Raw genomic sequence first — 21,654 nt, forward strand, 5'->3', positions numbered from 1 at the left:
GGAACTCTGTCCGATTTGGATACTCTTAAGCATGGCGATGGGTCTCTGAATGTTTCTGACTAAATAAAAATTGTCCCAGAGTCTAATCTGATCTCCAGTGCAGTACTGGGGGGAACACAACATTGTCAGAGTTGCTGTCATTCAGATAAGATCTTAAACCAATAATATGCCTATTAAAGATCCCGTAGGACTACTCTAAAAGAGAAGGAAGTTTCTTCCAATGTGCAGGCCAACAATCCCCAAGTTAAAAACTGGTAATTTCCTTTATGGCTGTTTGTGTGGACATTGTTACATGCATAATCGTGTGAATCGCTTTGAGACATCTTGACAATGTGATTAGGTGCTGCACCAAAAGCTAATTATTATATTAATATTTTGTGGTGAGCCAAGTTGTGCTGATCTTTGGGGCCAAATATCAAGATCTGAAAGTAAAAAGCTTCCTTTCTATCAGTACAGCACACAGTGAGTAGATGCTGCAATAATAGAAAGGGAGTAAGTTACTCTCAGATCCTGATTTTTAACCACCAAAGACCAGCAGTTTACTCACCACAAAAAATTATACAATGTATATTACTGCCTCAGTCGATGCAAACTTTGCCTTTATTGTTTAATGATGAAGTAATACACCCAGTTTGGATGTTAAGCAATTGATTTTTTGTCCTTCCACATTCAATGATTATGCAAAGACCTACGACCACTAGACACGATAATAGGAACGGCCAGATTTTCAAACAATAATAATAATAATCCTTGCATTTGACATAGCACTTTTCACATCTTCGAGACGTCTCAAAGCGCTTCACAGAATACACTGTAAGTGAATTAACTGTGTATTTTGGGCGAAATGAAGCAGCCAATTGCGCACAGCGGTGTCTCACAAACAGTCGTGGATTGAGTGACCAAATTATTAATTTTTTTCCTTGCGGGATTATTATTAGGTGTGTGGAGCAAGGAAACAAGCCCATGGTTTCGCCCTGCCGGGAATTGAACCCAGCTAATAAGTATTGATCAGTTACCATATCTCCTGGGAGAGCAGAAAGCAACTGGGAGTTGGTCAGATGTGCATCTCACGAACACTGGCTACAACACCCTCAATTATATCCTGAATCTGAATCACAATGTGTGCTATTGTTAGAAGTGTTCCCTACCATTGGGACTCTCCTGACCTTCAAACCACGAGTGGGATAATCCACATTCCTGTTCCAGTTCTTTTCTTGTACAATTTGTTGAGTCCCATAGCAGTGTAGTCCTGTAACATGTGTTTAGCACAATCTTCTCACAAGCAAGAGAACCCGGGTTTGTTTCCCGGGTGGGGAGAAACCTTAGGCAAATTTTCATCCTCCACACGCCTCTGTTTATCTAGCAGTAAGTAGGATTATGGTTGTTAGCCTTTTGTGTCACTCAAACCACGGCTGTTTGTGGGACACCGCTGTATGCAATTGGCCACCTTTTATTTACAAATCCGCAGTCAATTCACTTTACAACATACAATAATAATAATCCTTGCATTTGATATAGCGCTTTTCACGTCGGGAGGACGTCCCAAAGCGTTTCACAGAACACACTGTAAAGTGAATTTGTGGGCGAACGCGGCAGCCAATTGCGCAAGGTAATGTCCCACAAACAGTCGTAGATTGAAAATGACCAATTTATTATTGTATTTGGTTTTGAGGGGATTATTATATATATTATATATTATATGAAGTGCTTTCAGATGTCTCAACAACGTGATAAGCTGCTATATCAAATGCAAGTTATTTTTGTTATCATGTTAAAATAATAACTCTTTCCTTACACTTGGTGTCCGTACATTTAAGCACTCTAGGACCCTACGTTGGATGAAGGGCGCTATATAAATGCAAGTTGTTGTTGTTGTATATAGCTGCTGAGACTTTGCAGAGTGGTCATCAGATCATACCGTAACATTACAGAGTATTCTTTGTTCCTGCCATAGATCCTCTGTGTGAACACCAACTTAGAAAGGTTGAAAGCCCAACTGCCGATGGTAGGGCGGGGGATGTGAAGCAGGCTAGTGCCCGCTGAGCGGGGGGAGCTGGTAGCTTTGAGGATACAGGTGTATAGTTCCACTAATTTCTTTTGGTCAGCTGGGTATCTGACAAGTGCGGACACCCATCACCATGCTTAAGGGTCTCCGAACCAAATCACATATGCATGGAAATTTTCCGCTGTCGGGAATGGAATGCACACTCTCTCCTGAAGGAACGCACCCTGCTTCCCTAATTCTGGAGAGCTGGAACTTATGCAATAAGGAATTAGGGTTTGGCAAATAACTGTGCAAACTGAATACAGATAAATACCGAGGGCCAGATAAATTGCATCCGCAGATTATTAAGGCACTTAGGGAGGAAATTGCAGGAACTCTGGCACAAAGCTTTCATACTAAATACTGGGGACTGGTGAAAAGCAGATGTTACTCCTATTTTTTAAAAAGATAGCAAAAGTCATCCAGGATGCTATAGACCAGTGAGTAAGACACATTGTGGGTAAAATTATGGAGACTCTTATTAAAAATAAGATCATGGAGCATCCGGACAGTATTAAAATGATAAAAGATAGCCAATATGGGTTTATAAGGGGAGATCCTGCCAAACTAATTTACTGGTTTTCTTTGACTATGTGACAAAAAAGCTTGATAATGGTAAGGTAGTAGATGTTCTGTAGCTCAGTGGTTAGAGTACTTGCCTCGCATGCGAGAGACCAGATTTGATTCCCAGCAGGGCAAAACCTTGGGCAACCTTCCTTACTCCACATACCTCCTAATAATCCCTCAAGAAAAAAAACAATAATAAATTAGTCACTTCAATCCACGATTGTTTGTGGCACACTGCTGGGGAGGAAATTGGCTGCCGCGTTTCACTCACAAATGTACAGTCAATTCACTTTACAGTATATTCTGTGAAGTGCTTTGAGACAGCTAGAAGACGTGAAAAGCGCTTTATTAAATGCAAGGTTTATTATTATTATGTTGTATATCTGAATTTTAGTAAGATCTTTGATACAGTTGCTCATGAAAGGCTGGCACTGAAAATAAAGAAACTGAGAATCAGAGGAAGTATCTTGCAATGGATACGCAAATGGCTGACCGTTAGAACCCAGAAGGTGGTAGCACAGGGAATATCAACAGGCTGGCAGAATGTTACCAGTGGAGTTCCACAGGGGTCTGTTTTGGTACATCTTTCATTCATCATCTTTATAAATGACCTGGAGCTAGGAGTCACAAGCACAGCGGCTAAATTTGTAGATGAGACAAAGGTATTGTAGGCGGTAGACTGCAAAGGTGAAAAGGATAGATGAAAGATGAACTACAAAGATGAACATGTGCTCCGCGACGCTACTCCACTTGAAGGGCGCTATATGAATGCAAGTTGTTGTTGCTGTTGAATAGGTTACAGGAGCACTTGAACATTCTTGGGAATTGGGCAGATCGATGGCAGATGAAATTCAATGTAGAAAACGACAAAGTGCTTCACATGGGGACAAAAAAATCCAGGAAGGGACTATTATTTAAAGGGCAAGAAAACTAATGCGTTCGGAAAATGAAAAGGACCAGGGGTTCCCGGTTGACAATAAATTGAAGCTATCTTCCTCCAGGGAGAGAGAGCGTATTCATTCCAACAATCTATCTCTGGAATTCCCATGTGTAGGTGGGATGCATGGAATTCTCAGTTTGGTTCGGACACTCTTAATCATGGTGATGGGGTTCACGTGTGTTAGACCCCCAGCTGACCAAAAAAAACTATCACATGTAGGGTTTGGTAAGTCACTACAAAACCCCGTTCCCTTCCACCCACCTCCCCCCACCTACCTTGTGTTCTGAATCTGACTGCTAATGATGGGGGGGGTGAGGGGGAGGAGGTTGTCTGGTTTGTTAGCTGAACAAACTTATTGTTATATTTCTTTTAACAAGATATTTTTCCATTATTCATCTGATTTGACCCTTAAGATGTCAGTCTGGATCAGTCGGTAGCGCTTTCGCCTCTGAGTCACAAGGTTGTGGGTTTAAGCGCCCTAGTCAGGACATTGAGCTCACATTCTGGGCTGACACTCCAGTACAGTGCTGTGTTGTCGAAGGACCTTTCAGGTGGACCTTAAAGATTCCTCTGCACTATCGAAAAAGAGAAGGGAGTTTCTCCCTGCCAGTGTCTTGGCCAAGAATTCCCCCAGATAAAATTTGACCCTCACTTCATGTGTACATTGTGTGTGTGTGCATGTAAGTGTTACGCAATGAAACAAATCACTGGAAAAATCAGCCCTTAGTTTCTTTCATATTGTCCCTGATAATAGTCTGTTGCCTTGACTACGTGATAATTAGGGAACCACATATGTTAAATCTTTCCAGATGGTTAGTTCAGAAAGACGAACACAAATAGTTTGCCTCCAAAGCACAGTTGTTGTACTTTACAGTGAATCATGTGAAGTGCTTTTAAACTTCCACCTGACATGAAAAGGGCTGTATCAAATGAAAGGATTGTTATCATTATTTATTGATTAATATTGAGTATTGATTTATTGTAGTGATTATTAATTATTGATTGTTATTGTGCCCTATCAGAGGTTTCTCCCTTCCACACCTTTGGACTGGGCACCTCATCCAAGTGGTCTATTTTAATGAGTGAGCTTTGACAGTGTGTTGGCATACTGCCCTGCCCTCACTCAATTATATGGAGTCCTGTAGTATAGTGGTTAGACCACTCGACTCGCAAACGAGAGGATCCAGATTCGATTCTCAGGTGGGGCGAAACCTTAGGCATGTTTCCCTACTCCACGTGCCTCTGTTTACCTAAGTTGTTATTTGATTGCAGATTGCATTACAGGGGTAATAATTCCTCAAAAAAACGAATAATAGTAATTTTGTCACTCAATCCACAACTGCTTGTGGGACACTGCTGTGTGCAACTGGCTGTCACATTTTGCTCACAGATTACACAATCAACAACAACAACTTGGATTTATATAGTGCCCTCCACGCTGGATGGCGTCTCAGAGTGCTTTACAGTTTCGGATCCCGGGGCCGAGCCAGCGGAGAGGGGGAGGAAGGTGACCAAAGGCGCGGTTGAAAAGAAAGGTCTTCAGCAGAGACCTGAAAATGGGAAGGGAGGGAGCGAGACGAAGGGAGTGAGGAAGATAGTTCCAGAGCGTGGGGCCATAGTGACTGAAGGCACAGCCGCCGAGGGTGGAGCAGAGGACTCGGGGGTCAAGGAGGAGGCCAGACCTGGAGGAACGAAAGCAACGGATGCTATTTTGAGGAGAGAGGAGGTCAGAGAGGTAAGCGGGTGCAGAGGAGTGCAGGGACTTGAATACTAGGGTGAGGATCTTGAAGTCGATCCTCTCTGAGATAGGCAGCCAGTGCAGTCTGGCAAGGACTGGGGTGATAGGGGAGCGGAGATTCAATTTACTTCACAGTATAATCTATGAAGCGCATCGACAAGTCCCAACAACATGATAATGCGCCATATCAAATGGAAGAATTATTATTACTCATGGCTGGGTGGAGTGTTAGATTTCATACTGAACACTTAAGAAGGCATTGATAGGTACTTTGTTGGAAAATAAATTCTCAATTCTTTCCCCTGAGCTTCATGGCTGTGCCCACACACATTTTTGCAAAGCAACTGATCAAACCCAGGCCCAGAGTAAGCCACGGGCGTCTGCCAGGTCAGAGAAAGCTTCACTTAGTTCTGCTGCCAATAAAAACATAAACTCGTAACTTCCTCTTTCCTTCCCCCCCCCACTCCCGACCCTATTAGTCTCCTCTTCGTCCCCTCCTCCCTACCCACACGTCAACACAAACCCACATGACTCACAATGAAGCATAGCTCAGCACTGGTTGCCAAAGCAGTGTCAAACACTATGACTTAGTTGACATTTCTCCCACTAAACACAAGATCCTGGTTCATGTCCCCATAGTACATTGAGACATTAAACCGTGGTCTTGTCTGCCTGTTTAAGATCCCATGACATTATTTGGAAAGAGAAGGAGTTTATCTCTCTTTGTGTCCTGGCACCAAATCCTCCAGCTAAAACTTGGCTAGAGAGTAGCATTTTAATCTCTGAATTGCTTGTGTGCAGCACCTTTCACTGAGACAGGGTGGGAGATGCTGGAACAACAACCAATTTACATTTATACATTTATACTTTCACGTTGGAAGGACATCCCAAATCGCTGGACAGTCCGTGGTTCGCACCCAAGCTGAATTTGGGAAGCGAGAGGGGTGGGGGCCAAGAGGTTGGGGCTGGGGAGTAAAGATGACCAAAGCCTTAACATTCATCTAGAATTTCCACGTGGAGGTGGGATGCATGGAATTATCAATTTTGTTTTGATACTCTTAGGCATGGTAATGAGTTTCCAAATATGTCAGGCACCCAACTGACCCAAAGAAGGCCGTTGGTTGAGTTTGCTTAGAAGGCCATTATCCTCCTCAGGGCTCAGGGCGTTCCCCTCCCAGTTCCCCTTAAAATCTCTAACCTGTCCAATCTTTCCTGATAGCGATATATAGTAATATATAATATAATAATCCCTGCATTTGATATAGCGCCTATCACGTCTTCTAGATGTCTTCTAGATATCTTCAAGCCCTTCAAAGAATATACTGTAAAGTGAATGGACTGCATATTTTGTGGACAAAACGCTGTATCCTATAGTGGGAACTTGGGATCACATAGTCTAAGCTGATACTGTAGATAGATTTGGGGTCGGGGCGGGCTTGAACCTCCTCTTGCCCCAGTGTATAGTTTCTCGCTGACCTTTATCAAACAGACATTAACCAGTGAGTCTCAAGCCCTTCACTATAATGATGTGAGCTTCAGAGCACCTGCTGGTGCTCAGTAGAGTAAAGGCAGAGAGAGACACAGAGGCGAGAATTCTCAAAAACACTCGCAACGTAGAACAAAGAATCTGAGGCAGGGTTTCCAGTGTTGCTGTTCTATTTCGCAAAAGCTACATGACTGTTTCTCTGCTCTGCACTCGGCCCTGCCAGCAGCACTAAGTGAGCAGCAGTGGGAGCCAGCAGGTCAATGTCAGCTCATTCTGAGGAATTTCCCTTTGTTATTTTGTTTGGCCCAACTGACTGTGAACCATTATTATCAAGACTTGTTTACAGACACACACATCTCGGTGATGGGCATGATAACAATCCTTCCATTTGATGCTGCACTTTATCAGTTAACAATGTCCTGATATATTTTGCAGTGCGGTTTTCCTGTAAAGTGTAGTGACTGTATTTTGTTGGTGAACACAATAGACGACGAGCTCACAATCTAATCTGATGCTCCAGTGTAGTGTTGGGGGAGCACTGCCTTGTCAGAGGTCCTTTGGATGAGAAGTTATAATAATAATAGTTTGATATTGCCTTTCATGTTAGGAGAACAACTCAAAGCACTGCACAGGGTTCCTTGAAAGTGGAGTGATGGTATTTATAATAATAATAATCCTTGCATTTGATATAGCGCTTTTCACGTCAGGAGGACGTCCCAAAGCGCTTCACAGAATATACTGTAAAGTGAATTGACTGTATATTTGTGGGCGAACGCGGCAGCAATTGCGCACAGCAATGTCCCACAAACAGTCGTAGATTGAAAATGACCAATTTATTATTGTTTTTGGTTTTGGAGGGATTATTATTAGGGCTGTGTGTGGAGTAAGGAAACTTGCCCAAGGTTTTGCCCTGCCTGGAATTGAACTCAGGTCTCTCACTTGCAAAGCGAGTGCTCTACCACTGAGCTACAGGACTCCAATTTATGTAGGCAAATAGCAATGTCACAATTTGCACACAGCAATGTCACACAAACAGCCATGAAGTGAATGAACAATTTTATCTGGGGGAATGTTGGCCAAGACACCAGCAGAGAGAAACTCCCTTCTCCTTATCAGTTCTGTCACGGCTGTTTGTGGGACGCTGCTGTGTGCAACTGACTGCTGCATTTCACCCACAAAATACGCAGTCAATCCACTCTACAGCATATCCTTTGAAATAATTAGAGAGGTCTCGGTGACGTGACAAGGCACTAAATAAAATGCAAGGATTGTTATTATTATTATCATTATTATTATTATCTTTAACTTCCACCTGAACAGGCAGACCAGACTTTGATGTAATGTTTTATCCGAAATACGACACCCTGACAATGTAGCACTCCCATGGTACTGTTGTCAACCAAAACTATATGAGTTTCAAGTCCCGAACGTGGAGCTTGAACCCATAATATTCTGACTCAAAAGCGAGACTGAATTTATAATTCGCTGTAGTTATAGTTATGGTAAAGGATTGGGTTGCCCTGAGCTTTGCTCAGCTTATTTCCTTCACTAATTTGTATTTGACACAGTGCCTTCCATGTTGTCTCAAAGAGCGTCACAGGATTTATTGTAAAGTGTGGAGAATGTTTTGTAGACAAGCTACCTAGATGTGAATTTGGCTTTCCAGAAGGCTTGGCAAATTCGGTAGTGATAATCATAATAATAATCCTTGCATTTGATATAGTGCCTTATCACGTCATTGAGATATCTCAAAGAGCTTCATAGGATATAAAGTAAATTGACTGAATATTTTGTGGGCGAAACCAGAAGTCAATTGCACACAGCAAATGTCTTGTGCCTCAGTTAAGCAGAAAGCTTGCTTTGTGCAATTGTTGTAACCTCCGTCCTTTCTCCTTCAAGTTCTGACCACTTCCTCTTGCATGTTTGCTAAATGAGTTTCTTTCAAAGTCTTGGCTAACATTCCCCCTTAGTGATATGCAACATTTCTATGGACAACTTGGCTCCTGGTGCTGTGTGTCCTGCACTCTCACCTCCCTCTGTGTGAGGAAATGCTTCCAATCTCACTCATAAAGAAAAAGAAAGAGGCTCAACAATGGAGGGATCACTGCTGGATTTAGTAATGAGAAATTAACCAGAGTAGATAAGAGAAGAGTAGGGGAACATCTAGGCAATAGCGATCATAAGGTTTAAGATAAAGTTTGAGAAGGACATGAGTATGTCAAAAAAAGGGTACTAGAATGCAAAAAAGCTGATTTTGAGGGATGAGAATGAAACTTGGGAAAATAAACTGGAAAACAATATTGGCAAACAAAGATAGAGCAGCAGTGGAAAACATTTAAAACAGTGATCAATGGAGTCCAGGAGAAATATATTTCGCTAAAAACAAGAGAAAGCTAAACAATAATGAGTCACCATGGATGAATAAAGACATAAGGGCAAAGTTGAGATTGAGGAAAGAGGTGTCACTAAATACGTAAACAACAAGAGAGAGAATGACAAAAAAGAATAGGAAGAAGTTAGAAATAAAGTCAAAAAAACAATTAGGAAGGCAAAGAAGAAATATGCAATTAAATTATCAAGGAATATAAAAAGAAATACTAAAATATTCTACAGACATATAAATAACAAAAGAAACATCAAAATAGGAATAGGGCTACTAAGGGATGGAAAAGATAAGCTCACAGGCAGCGACACTGAAATGGCAGAAATATTGAATAATGATTTGCCTCAGCATTTACCAGGGAAATGGATCTACATAACAGTAGAAGAGATCAAAAATGATATAAACACATTTAAGATAAAAAGTGGGGAGATCATCGATAAACTAACTAAACTCAGATTAAAACCGCTGGTCCAGTTGGATTGCATCCACGTATATTAAAATAATCGAGGGAAGAGATAGCAGAGACACTATTACATATATATAATAATTCATTAGAAAAGGGAGTACTGCCAGAGGACTGAAGGATAGGTAATGTTATAACTATATTAGAAAGGGAGATAGAACAAGCCCAGGGAACTATAGACCTGTCATCTTACCATCGGTGGTAGGAAAGATAATGGAATTATCCTTATTGAAAGAGGTAATAGAAAAACATCTAGAAAACGAAAATATAATAAAAAATAGTCAGCACGGATTTCAAAAAGGAAGGTCATGCTTGACCAACCTCATTGAATTCTTTGAAGAGGTAACAGAAAGAGTAGACAAGGGTAATGCAGTAGATCTAATATATTTGGATTTCCAAAAAGCATTTGATAAGGTACTGCATAATAGACTAATGAATAAGCTCAGAGCATGTGGAGTCAGGGGAAAAGTAACAGAATGGATAGCAAGCTGGCTACAAGATAGAAAACAGAGAGTAGGGGTAAAGGGTAGCTACTCAGACTGGCAGAGGGTGGGCAGTGATGTTCCACAAAGATTGATATTGGGACCACTGTTCACAATTTATATTAAAGATTTGGACTCGGGGATTGAAATTACAATTTCAAAATTTGCGGATGACACCAAATTGAGGTTATAGTTAATACTGAGGAGGACTGCAACAAATTACAAGACATTAATAAGCTTGCTGAATGGGCATTTAATTGGCAAATGAATTTCAATATAGATAACTGAGGTGGTACATTTTGGTAGGAGGAATAAGGAGATCACATACTGCCTGGAAAAAAAGAATCTAAATGGGGTAAAGGAGCAAAGGGATCTAGGGGTACAGATACACAAATCACTAAAAGTAGTAATGCAGGTTAATAAGACCATAAAAGAAGCAAACCAAGTGTTGGGGATTCATTTTTAGAGAATAAAAATGAAAAGCAGGGAATTTATGTTAAAATTAAATCAAACCTTCGTTAGACCATGCTTGGAGTACTATGTACAGTTCTGGTCCCCATATTATAGAAAAGATATAGAGGCACTGGATAAGCTGCAAAAGAGATTTATGATCCTGGAACTGCTAGGTTATACCTATCAGGAATGGCTGAACAAGCTTGGGCTGTTCTCTTGAAAAGAGAAGGGTGAGGGGTGACCTAATAGAGGTCTTTAAAATTATGAAAGATTTTGACAGGGTAGCAATAGAGAAGATATTTCCACTTGTGGGATAGACCAAAACCAGAAGCCATACATATAAAATAGTCACGAATAAACCAAATAGGGAAGTCAGAAGAAACTTCTTTATGCAGAGGGTGATAGGAATGTGGAACTTGCTACCACAGGGCGTAGTTGAGGCGAATAGCATAGATGCATTTAAGGAAAAGCTAGATACGTATATGAAGGAGAAAGGAATAGAAGGTTATGCTGATAGGCTTAGTTGAGGAAAGGCGGGAGGAGTCTCATGGGAAACATAAACTCCAGCATAGACCAGTTGGGACAAATGACCTGTTTCTGCGTAGTATATTCTGTGTAATTCTATGTTAATTCTATGTAACTAATGAGCGAGATAGTGGACGACTCTTCCCTCTGGTGGATGAATCCAAAACCTGGGGGGAGCTGTTAAAATTAGAGACAGGAAGATAAGGAGTGAGATTGGAACCATTTCCTCATACAGAGGAGGATGGTAAGAGCGTAGGATACACAGTCCCAGAAGACTGGAGGGACAGGTATAAGGGCAGGGGGAGAAGCAGGCGATGGGCTAGGTACAGGGCAGGGATGAAGGGGAGGGGTAAGGGGAGGGGCAACAACAACAACTTGCACCCTTCACGATGGGTGGGGAGCTTCAAGACTGAAATAGCTGTGGAGGGAGGTAGGGAGAGGAGGATTCCGTGTTGGTGAGCTGGGGATGCCTATGACTGGGGGAAAGCTTGGAAGGGATTGAACAGTGGCAATTTGAGAGTAAAAACTGCCTTCAGGCTTCAGCAGTGTGTCACAGCTGAGGAGCGGGGGGGCAGGGCTGGGGATGGGGGGTGGCAGTGACAGGGCTTGGTTGGGGGTGTGGGTCAGGGCTTGGTTGTGGGTCAGGGATGGGGGGTGAGAGGTTTCTCAACGTTTATGAGTCGGTGGAGGAGAGCTCTTGATGGGTTAAAAGGCCTTTGCTCTCTCCTTGCTATTGTGCAGCTTACAGCCAAGATGGAGCTGAGATGTTTGCGAACATCACCTGCTCTTTACCAGTCGTGTCCTCTGGTCATTAAATTTTTCCCAGTCCACTGCTTTCAGCCTAATGGCACTTGTTATGATGAGGGTTTTACATAAAACACAGAGCAGAGGGTGTGAAGGCACATACATCTTCCAAGGATGGATATGCTTCAATAACAGGAACTTTATTTCAGTTTGTGGAGTTTTCTCACGTCTCAGTGTGTTACAGCCTCTGAAATTGCTTGCTCTGCCCCCTCCGATATTTGCTTTTTGTGCTAATAACAAATGCTAAAGTCAAGTTACCATCACATCAACCTTGACCGTCTCATTATATTATTCCTATAATTGACTCCAGTCAAAATGTCTCAAAGTCTTGCAGGTAATTGCTGTCAAATATAGTCACTGCATGATGGCTTCCTTCTATACTGTAACAATCTAATGCTAGGTCATTCAGCCATCTGGTCTGTGCTGGTGCTCGCTCCACCACTGGAGCTCTCTAACCCCATTCCTTGCTTTCTCCCCATCATGTCTGTGCTGGTAATCGCTCCCCATTGGAGCTACAAATACACAGTCATCACAGTTTACAGTGAATCCTGTGAAGCGCTTTGGAATCTCTCGATGACGTGATCAGGCGCTGTGTCAAATGTAAAGATTATTATGAGATAATGGAGCAGAAAGCTCTTAGTGTAAGCACTGTCCTCCCTGCTTAACCCACAGTGGCTTTAATGTCTGTTTATTTTTGCCATTAGTGGATTGGCTTGTATGAGGGGCTTGCAAGGAAATTACAGGACAAAGCTGTGCAGTAGAGGAACTGATGATGCTCACTGACATTAGCAGCAAAATAACACGGAGGAGCTTTGCTAACACTGAGCCCTCACGGTCAGACTGAAAAGTCTCCAAATCATATTGTTCATCAGAACAACAGCCCCTCACTTAGAAGTTTAAGTAAACGTTTTACTTTGTTAACACAGCTACAGGATGCCCTCCAGTGGAATTCACTGGCATTGGGTCCTTTTAATAAATGAACAAAATCCCACCCGGGTCTCGATTTACTCCATTGATTTGGTAAATTGCTGAATTCAGCCTTGATTTTGAAATCACTTTTCTGTAGTTTCAGAAGAACGGCTCTGAAATTAAGGCTGTTCTGAAGAGTTTGCCAAATTCTGGACACACTGAATAAGAGTAAACCATAAAACCATAGAATTTTTCAGCACAGAAGAAGACTTATTTGGTTTCAGCCATTCAATCCTATTTACTTAGTTTACCAACTATCTGAAATTGATGTACATTACTGTCGATGTTCTCGTGTCGGTTCGTGATTGTGTGTGTGTGTTCTGTGTGTGACTTTTTTATTAGGTCCTGGTTTGGTCATCCCACTTTAGGAAAGAGACAACAGAGGAGGTGCAGAGATTTACCAGGATAACACCGGGGATGAGTGGTTTGGGCAATGAGCGGAGACTAGAGAAACTGGGACTTTTTCCACTGGAACAAAGCAGGTTGAGGGGTGACCTGATCCAGGGTTTTAACATTACGAGGACTTTGGATAGAGTCAATCGGGAGGAATTATTTCCACTGGTCAAGGGCATCAATTTAAGATAGTTAGTAAACAACAACAACAAATTGACATTTGTGAGGCGCCTTTCACGTCGGGAAGACATCCCAAAGTGCTGAACACTCAGTGTTTCGGACCTGAGCTGGGAGTTGGGATTGGAGAGAGTGGACGATAGGTGGGGGTAGGAGAGTGACCGAAGGCACAGTCGAAGAGGAGGGTCTTGAGATGGGTCTTGAAGGAGGCAAGGGAGGGACTACTGGATTGAGTTCCAGAAGATGGGGGCAGAGTGGCAGAAAGCCTGTGGGGTGGGCGAGGCTGGGGACGTGAAGCAGGCTGGAGCCCACTGAGCGGAGGGAGCCGGCAGGTTGGTAGGGGTTTAGAAGGTCGCAGAGTTAGGGGGGAGCAAAACTTGAAAGTGAGGACCAGGATCTTGAACTGTATCCTCTGTGTGACGGGAAGCCAGTGGAGTCAGGCAAGGATAGGGGTGATAGGGTCACGGAGCCTAGTGCAGAAGAGGACACGGGCTGCAGAGTTCTGGATGATATGCAGCCTATGGAGAGAGGAGTTCGGGAGGCCGACAAGCAATCAGTTTGCATAGTCGAGGCTGGATGTTATGAATGCATGTGTGAGAGTCTCAGCGGCACGCGGCGTGTGACAGTGTTGGAGCCGGGCAACGTTGTGGAGGTGGGGGAAGGCAGAACGGGTCATGACAAGGATGTGGGGTAGAAAGGATATTTGAGGGTCAAACAAAACGCCAAGGTTCCGGACTGGCTTAGTGAGGTGGAGTGTACGTCCTTGGATGGTGATGCTGTCAGCGCCTGAGGTGAGGAGGCGCTGACGGGAGCCAATCAGGAGAGTCTCGGTCTTGCTGACGTTCAACTGAAGAAAGTCAGCTCTCATCCAGGACTTGATGTCTGACAGACATTCTGTCAGGACAGCAGTGGTCCTGGAGTTGGGGGTGGAGACAGAGAGATAGAGTTGTGTGTCATCTGCATACATGTAGAAATTGACTCCATGTCTATGGATGATATCACTAAGAGGGAGCATATAGATATTGAAGAGGAGAGGATCAAGGACCTTGCACTGAGGAATGCCGCATGAAACGGTGTGGGGGCTAGAGGAGAAACTGTTTGTAGAGATGAAGTGGAGACAGTGTGGGAGGTAGAATTTGAACCATTCAAGGCAGAACCATGAAGGCTGAGGTGAGAGGAGAGGCAGTGGAGGCAGATGCAGTGGTCAACGGTATCGAAGGCAGCAAAAAGGTCAATGAGGACGAAGAGGCAGAGGGAGCCCTGATCGCAAATGGACAAAATGTCATTTGTCACTTTGACCAAAGCTGTTTCTGTGCAGGGCAGGGAAACCCGATTGGAGAGGGGTTTGGGGGAGGGGTGGTTTGGGGGCAAGGGAAGTTGGGGAGGAGGGGTTTTGGAGGGCAGGGGAGGTTGGGGGGGAGGAAGTTTTGGGGGGGGAGGGTATTTGGGGGGCAGGGGGGCTGGGAGGGGCGAGGGATTGGGTTTGGGAGTGAGGTTGGGTGTTGGCACTTCAGACTCTACGCCAGTGTTGTCCTCGATCCCCACTCCAGATGTCCCCCGCGGGAGGCTGTGAGCTCAAAAGCTCCAGGCTCCAGGCTCCCTGTGCCACTCCAGTCACACTCTGTGGTTCCCACTTGTCTGGACGCTTTCCCCCCCCCCCCTGTCTTTGCAATCCTCTTTTGGGGACGTCCTCATGATACCATCCTCCTTCTGCCCATTGCCATTTTGTCCCAGTAAACGAGCAAATAGCGGAGGTTAGGAGAAATGTTTTCAATCTATTTTCAACTTTCAAGAGAGAACTAGATACATACGTTAAACAGAGCCAGTTACGGGGGTGTGGAGAGGAAAGGGCAGGTAAATGAAACTGAAAGGATTGCTCTTGAGGGAGCAGCACAGACAGTATGGGTTGAATGGCCTTCTTCTGTCAATTTTTATGGTATCCCCCCACTCCCCCCCCTCCGGTACTGTGAGAAACAAAGCTGTTGACATACTGCTCCATTTTATTGAATTTTTTTTGAGCTTCTAACAGAGCAAATACCAGCATAAGCTACAGTATGAAGACAACAATATCAAAGATAAATTACGAGGCGCTGGACAATCGAGGATTTGTACCTGAGCTGGGTGTTGGGATCATGAGGGATGGAGGGCAGGGAGGGTGGGGATAAAAGAGAGGCCGAAGGCAAGGTCGAAGCGGAGAGTCTTGAGATGGGCCTTCAAGGAGTCAAGGTAGGGGGTGAGGCGATTGGACTGTGGGATGGAGTTCCAAATGGTGGGGACAGAAAGGCTGATGGCCTGACCACCAATGGTGGGGCGGGCAGGGTGTGGGGACATGGAGCAGTCCAGAGTCTGCTGAGCGGAGGGAACGGACAGGTCAGCGTGGAATTTGCAGGAAGGCAGGGTGGAGCAAGGCAAGGATTTTAAACTTGATACTCAGGGGGATGGGGAGTTAGGAGAGGGTGGGTGATAGATTATGAAGCATGGTGTGGGAGATGTAAACCTTTGGATGAGATTTTAAACCAAAGCCCCACCATTCTCTTTCCCAAGGTTCTGGTCAACAATCCGTATTGATTTCTGGTCTCCCCAGCTCCACCATTCAACCAATTAATTAAAAACTCCACCGCTCGTATTCTCAGCTGCCCAACAATCCCCCAAATAACATTGGTCACTCACTCCATAGCTGTTCGTGGGACTTGCTGTTCACAAATTGGCTGCTGCATTTGCTTACAAAATACACTGCACTTTACAATAAATCCTGTGAAGCTTTGAGCCAGTTTACTGACAATGAAAGCCACTGGGTCAAATGCAAGGATTATAGTTAATCTTGTTTATTACTGGCTGAATTGACACCAGGTTTGAAGCCATGCTGAAGATTACCAGTGTTAATTGTCACATCCTGTTGTGTTTGCCACCAGAGTTGAGTGGTTCAGCTCCTAACTGGAGCCAACAGCTAGCGAGCGAGTGGGCAACTGGGAACAACTCTGAGACGGATTCTTGCAACTTGAGTCAGAAAATAATCTAGTCTTCCCCCTTTCCTCCTCCCGCCTCCCCCCCAGACCATAGGAGCTGCAGCTTGCCTGGGTGTCCCGTCTCCCGAAACATGGGAACATTCGGTGGAATATTGACTTGATGCTGCTCATCAGTGTCTCCCTGAACTTATCTCCCAGTAGGAAATAGAAGATGGGGTTGGTGGCAGCGTTGAGGTAAGCTATGGGCCGGGTGACCGTGTATCCAGCCTTTATATAGGACTTGGTGCAGCTCAAGAAGCCCAGGCTCTTCATCCGAGAGATGATGCGGAGATTCCTCATGATGTGGTAAGGAGTGAAGAACACGGTAAAGGAGCCCACAGCCAGGATGACCAGGTTGAGGGGCTTCTCCAGGGAGATGTTCCTACGATGCTGTTTGCTCATCTTCTTCAAGGCTCTGGCTGTCTGAATGCCAGAGAAGATCATGACGCACTGAGGAAAGATGAAGCAGAATATGGTCAGGCACATGCTGTAGATGAGGCTGTGGTTGGCATTTCCCGAGCTGGCGAAGTCCACGCAGGCGGTGATGTTCTCCTCATCGTGGGTGATGTCCTGGGGACCAATGAAGACAAACATGGGGATGAGAGCCAAGGTGACAGACATGTACAGCAGGAAACACACAAGCATGGCTCCCCGTTTGTTCTGAAACTTGTACATCTTCAGTGGGTTCATGACCAGTAGGTAGCGATCGACACTGATGCAGGTGAGGAAGAGGATGCTGAGGTACATGTTGTTGTAGAGAAGAAAGCGGTTAAACTTGCACAGCAAGTCGCTGAATTGCCATTGGCTCTTGTTTTTGTACTGGTTGACGAGGAGGGGAAGGGTGCAGAGGAATGCCAGGTCGGTGATGGACAGGTTGAAGAGATAGATGTTGCTGCACTTCCACTCCTTCAGGCAAAACACGTAGCCAAAGATGACGGTCAGGTTTCCGATCAGCCCCACGAAGAACTCAATGCTGTACATGATCGGCAGGTACTCCCACTCCAGGTCTTCGTTTATCTTGGGACAGGAATTCTGTAGGTTTGAAACAAACACTGGCTGAATGTTGGATGGGTTGTAACAACGCTTGTGTTTGCCATTGTATCTAATCTGTGTCAGTCTGGCTCAGTTGGCGGCTTTTTTGCCTCTGAGTCAGATGATCATGGGTTCCAGCCCCACATTGAGGATTCTGAGCTGATAGTCCATGCTGACTCTCTAGTGCAGTCCAGTGCAGTGCTACATTGTCACTGTACCTGTGAAGAGTCCTATAGTTCAATGGTTAGAGGCACTCGCTTGGCAAGCGAGAGACCTGGGTTCGATTGCCGGCAGGGCGAAACCTTGGGAAAGTTTTCTTACTCCACACGCCTGATAATAATCCCTCAAAAAAAAAACATTTCAATCCATGACTGTTTGCGGGACACTGATGTGCGCAATTGGCTGCCACATTTCGCCCACAAACATACAGTCAATTCACTTTACAGTATATTCTGTGAAACGCTTTGAGACATCTAGAAGACTTGAAAAGCGCTATATCAAAAACAAGGATTATTATTATTAAGCACCTTAAGAAGTCTCAACGACGTGATAAGGTACCATATCATATATAATAAGAATAATAATCCTTGCATAGTGCTTTAACACATCGGAACGACATCCGAAAGCGCTTCGCAGAATTTACTGTGAAATGGAGTGACTGTGTATTTGTAGGCAAATGTGGCAGCGCAATTGCGCACAGCAACGTCTCACAAAAAGCCATGGAATGAGTGACCAATTTTATCTGTGGGATTGTTAGCCAGGACACCGGGAGAAACTCCTCTTTTTGAATAGTGCCATGGGATACTTAACGTCCACATTAACGGGCAGATGGGACCTCAGTTCAATGTCTTATCCAAAGGATGGCAAAACCTACAGACAAGGCGCTCTATCAAACGTAAATATTATTATAATTAGAACTACTCTGTCTGTTACTGTAAATGTGACCGGAATCGTTTGTTGTGTGTTCGCAACAGGAACCGTGCAAAAAAGTTGCTCAAATACTGTGGTTCTGACTTCCTATTTCAGTTCCTTAAACAGAAAGTGGCCAAACCCTGAGCCAGATAACAACTACAACTTGCATTTATGTAGCTCCCTTCCCACCGGGTAGCATCCCGGGGCGCTTACCAGTGGTGGAGTCTGACCCTGAGCCAGGGGGAGAACGAGGTGGGAGGTGACCATAAGCCTGATCAAAAAGGAAGGTCTTTAGGTGGGATTTGAAAGTGGGGGTTGGGGTGGGGGGGGCGCGAGGGGGCAGGGCGAGGGATTGGGAGCGAGAGTTCCAGAACTTCAGGGCATAATGACTAAAAGCACGGCCGCCGATGGTGGAGCCAGAGGGGTGAGGGACGAACAGGGGGCCAGAGCCAGCCGAGCAAAGGTAGCGGGTAGTTCGAGTGGGCGGTGAGCAAGTAGGAAAGGTAGGGCAGTGCAAGGGATAAAATAAAGGGGAGAATTAATTTTTTGGGGTGGGATGGTGATACTTATCACAAAGCATGTTTTTTTTTTGCTATAGTGCTGGGCTTTAACAATCATCTATGCTTTAAAATGAGCCTCAGTGTCCTGCCCTAAGCCACCCTTCCTGGTCATCGGTTCCAGTCGTTAATTGCCCTCAGGCAATTCCTGGTATTGGTCCTGAAATTACCCTTTACAATTCTAAACCTGTGTCCTTTCATTCTATTGTCTAAAGCATCGATCTGGGTTTACTTTTTTAATCTCCTTTAAAATGATATGCATCTCAAGATAGAAGTAGATAGATATTTAGGGAGGCCACATTTGCAGGACTATGGGAGAGCGCGGAGGAGTAGAATTAATTTAGACAGCTCTTTCTCTATTGGGACGGCAGCATCCCACAAACAGTTGTGGATTGAGTAACCAAATATTTATATATGCATTTTTTGAAGGGATTGTTACCCCTAGAAAGCGATCAGCCAATCCGCTAGGTAAGCATAGACATGAGCTGTAAGGAAACTTGCCTATGATTATGCCCTGCCCTGGAATTAAACCCAGGTCCTCTTGCTTGGAAGGAGAGCACACTAAGCACTATGCTATGGGACTCCACCTGCTGTAAATCCAATTCCCTGATCATTCGCAAAGCCCAGATATTAACAACAACAACAACAAGATTCCATTTATTGAGCGCCTTTCACGTCGGGAGGATGTCCCAAGGCGCTGTACAATTAAATTCCATCACTAACAAATGAGTCTGACATTCACTGAACAGCATTAAGTTCCACTTACCATTCTGGAGTTCTCAGGGGCTTTTGTCTGCTTAGAAGTGGTGCATTGGTGCCATGTGGTTAGAATATGATATGCCAGCGAGGGTTAGGAAATACAAACATGCTTCCTTTATTATGTGCTGATGAAATTTCACGTTTCCACATCGTTAACCTCTCCTTGTCCTTTGGTACTGTTCTCACCCCTTTAAAACATCTGTTATTATTCCTATCCTTAAAAAACCCTCCCTGGATCTTTCTCTACTCCCTAACTACCGCCCCATCTCCAACCTTCCTCTCCAAAGTTCTTGAACGAGTTGTTGCTTCTCAGCTTCGTTCCCACCACTCCCTTCTTGAACCCATCCAATTGGGCTTCCGTGCCGCCCACAGCACAGAAGTGGTCTGACCACCCCTGGTCAAAGTGAGAAATGACATTCTGTCCATCCGCGACCAGGGCTCCCTTTGCCTCCTTGTACTCCTTGACCTTGCTGCTGCTTTTGACACTGTCGACCACTCTATCCATTGCCTCTCTTCTCACCTCAATCTCCATGGTGCAGTCCTTGATTGGTTCAGATCGTACCTCTCACACTGCCTACACTTCATCTCCTCAAATGGCTTCTCCTCTAGCCCCCGGATCGTCTCGTGTGGCGTTCCATAGGGCTCTGTCCTTGGTCCCCACCTCTTTGACATCTATATGCTCCCTCTTGGTGACATCATCCAGAGACATGGGGTCAACTTCCACATGTCTGCGAATGACACCCAACTCTACCTCTCTGCCTTCACCCTTGATTCCAGTATCACTGCTGTGCTGATGGAAGACTTCAAGTCCTGGATGAGAGCTAACTTTCTTCCGTTGAACGTCAACAACCTCCTCACCTCAGGCGCTGACAGCATCACCATCCATGGTTGCACACTTCACCTTACTAAGCCAGTCCAGAACCTTGCGGTCTTGTTTGACCCCCAACTATCCTTTCTACCCCACATCTGTGTCATGAATCCACTCTGCCTTCCCCCACCTACGCAAAATCATCTGTCTCCGACACTGTCTCACACCGCAGGCCGCCGAAACCCTCATCCACGCCTTCATTACATCGAAGCTCAACTATGAAAACACCTTACTTGTCGGTCTCCCCATCTCCTCCCTCCATAGGCTGCAACTCATCCAGAACTCTGCAGCCCGTGTCCTCTCCCGCACTAGGCTCTGTGACCCTATCACCCCCCATGCTTGCCCACCTCCACTGGCTTCCCATTACACAAAGGTTACAGTTCAAGATCCTGGTCCTCACTATCAAAGCCCTCCACGGTCTTGCTCCCCCTTACCTCTCTGACCTCTAACACCCTACCACCCTGATTGCTCCCTCCGCTCAGCAGTCTCTGGCTTGCTTCATGTCCCCCGCCTTGCTCACCCCACTATCGGGGGGTGAGCCTTCCGCCACTCTGCACCCACCCTCTGGAACTCCATCCCGCAGTCCCTCCATCTCCATCTGCAGTTCCTCCGCCTTGCCCCCTCCCTCGCCACCTTCAAGATCCACCTGAAAACCTCCTCTTCGACCGTGCTTTCGATCTCCCTGCTTCACCCCCGTCCTCCCCCACCCCGACCCTCAGCTTGGGTCCGTAACACTGTCTGTCCAGCGCCTTGGACGCCCTCCCGATGTGAAAGGCGCTATGCAAATGTAATGTTGTTATTGTTGTTGTTGTTCTATGTGCCAACTTATCTTCAAGTATAAACACGCTCTGCACTGCATTTAGCCAAACGTTCATACTGATAGTGACTCAGGCGGATGATTGAGAGAAAGAGTGGGAGATAGAATGATTGACAAAGGGAAAGGGAGAAAGAGTGTGTATGAGAGAGAGAAAGAGCAGGGAGAATGACTGAGTCAGGGGAGAGTGCGAGAATGTGTTTGGATGAGAGTGGGAGTGAGAGAGAATAATTGAGAGAGAGGGGTGCGAGAGAGAGAGGATGGGGAAAGAGTGATTGAGAGA

The 21,654-nt window shown here is 45.0% G+C and overlaps 1 protein-coding gene across 1 annotated transcript; it reads right to left on the reverse strand.

The window, feature by feature from the left end:
- Nucleotides 1-16,354: 16,354 nt before the first annotated feature.
- On the reverse strand, nt 16,355-19,753 carry LOC103184482 (succinate receptor 1-like). The gene is made up of 2 exons (XM_007902495.2): nt 19,697-19,753; nt 16,355-17,461 (listed from the first exon to the last, which is right to left on the reverse strand). The coding sequence occupies exons 1-2, from the start codon at nt 19,697-19,699 to the stop codon at nt 16,355-16,357; spliced, it is 1,110 nt and encodes a 369-aa protein (XP_007900686.1). The 5' UTR covers nt 19,700-19,753.
- Between the last annotated feature and the right edge of the window lie 1,901 nt (nt 19,754-21,654).

The sequence above is a fragment of the Callorhinchus milii genome, unplaced genomic scaffold (genome assembly GCF_018977255.1).
Source record: "Callorhinchus milii isolate IMCB2004 unplaced genomic scaffold, IMCB_Cmil_1.0 Scaffold11, whole genome shotgun sequence".
Classification (NCBI taxonomy): domain Eukaryota; kingdom Metazoa; phylum Chordata; class Chondrichthyes; order Chimaeriformes; family Callorhinchidae; genus Callorhinchus; species Callorhinchus milii.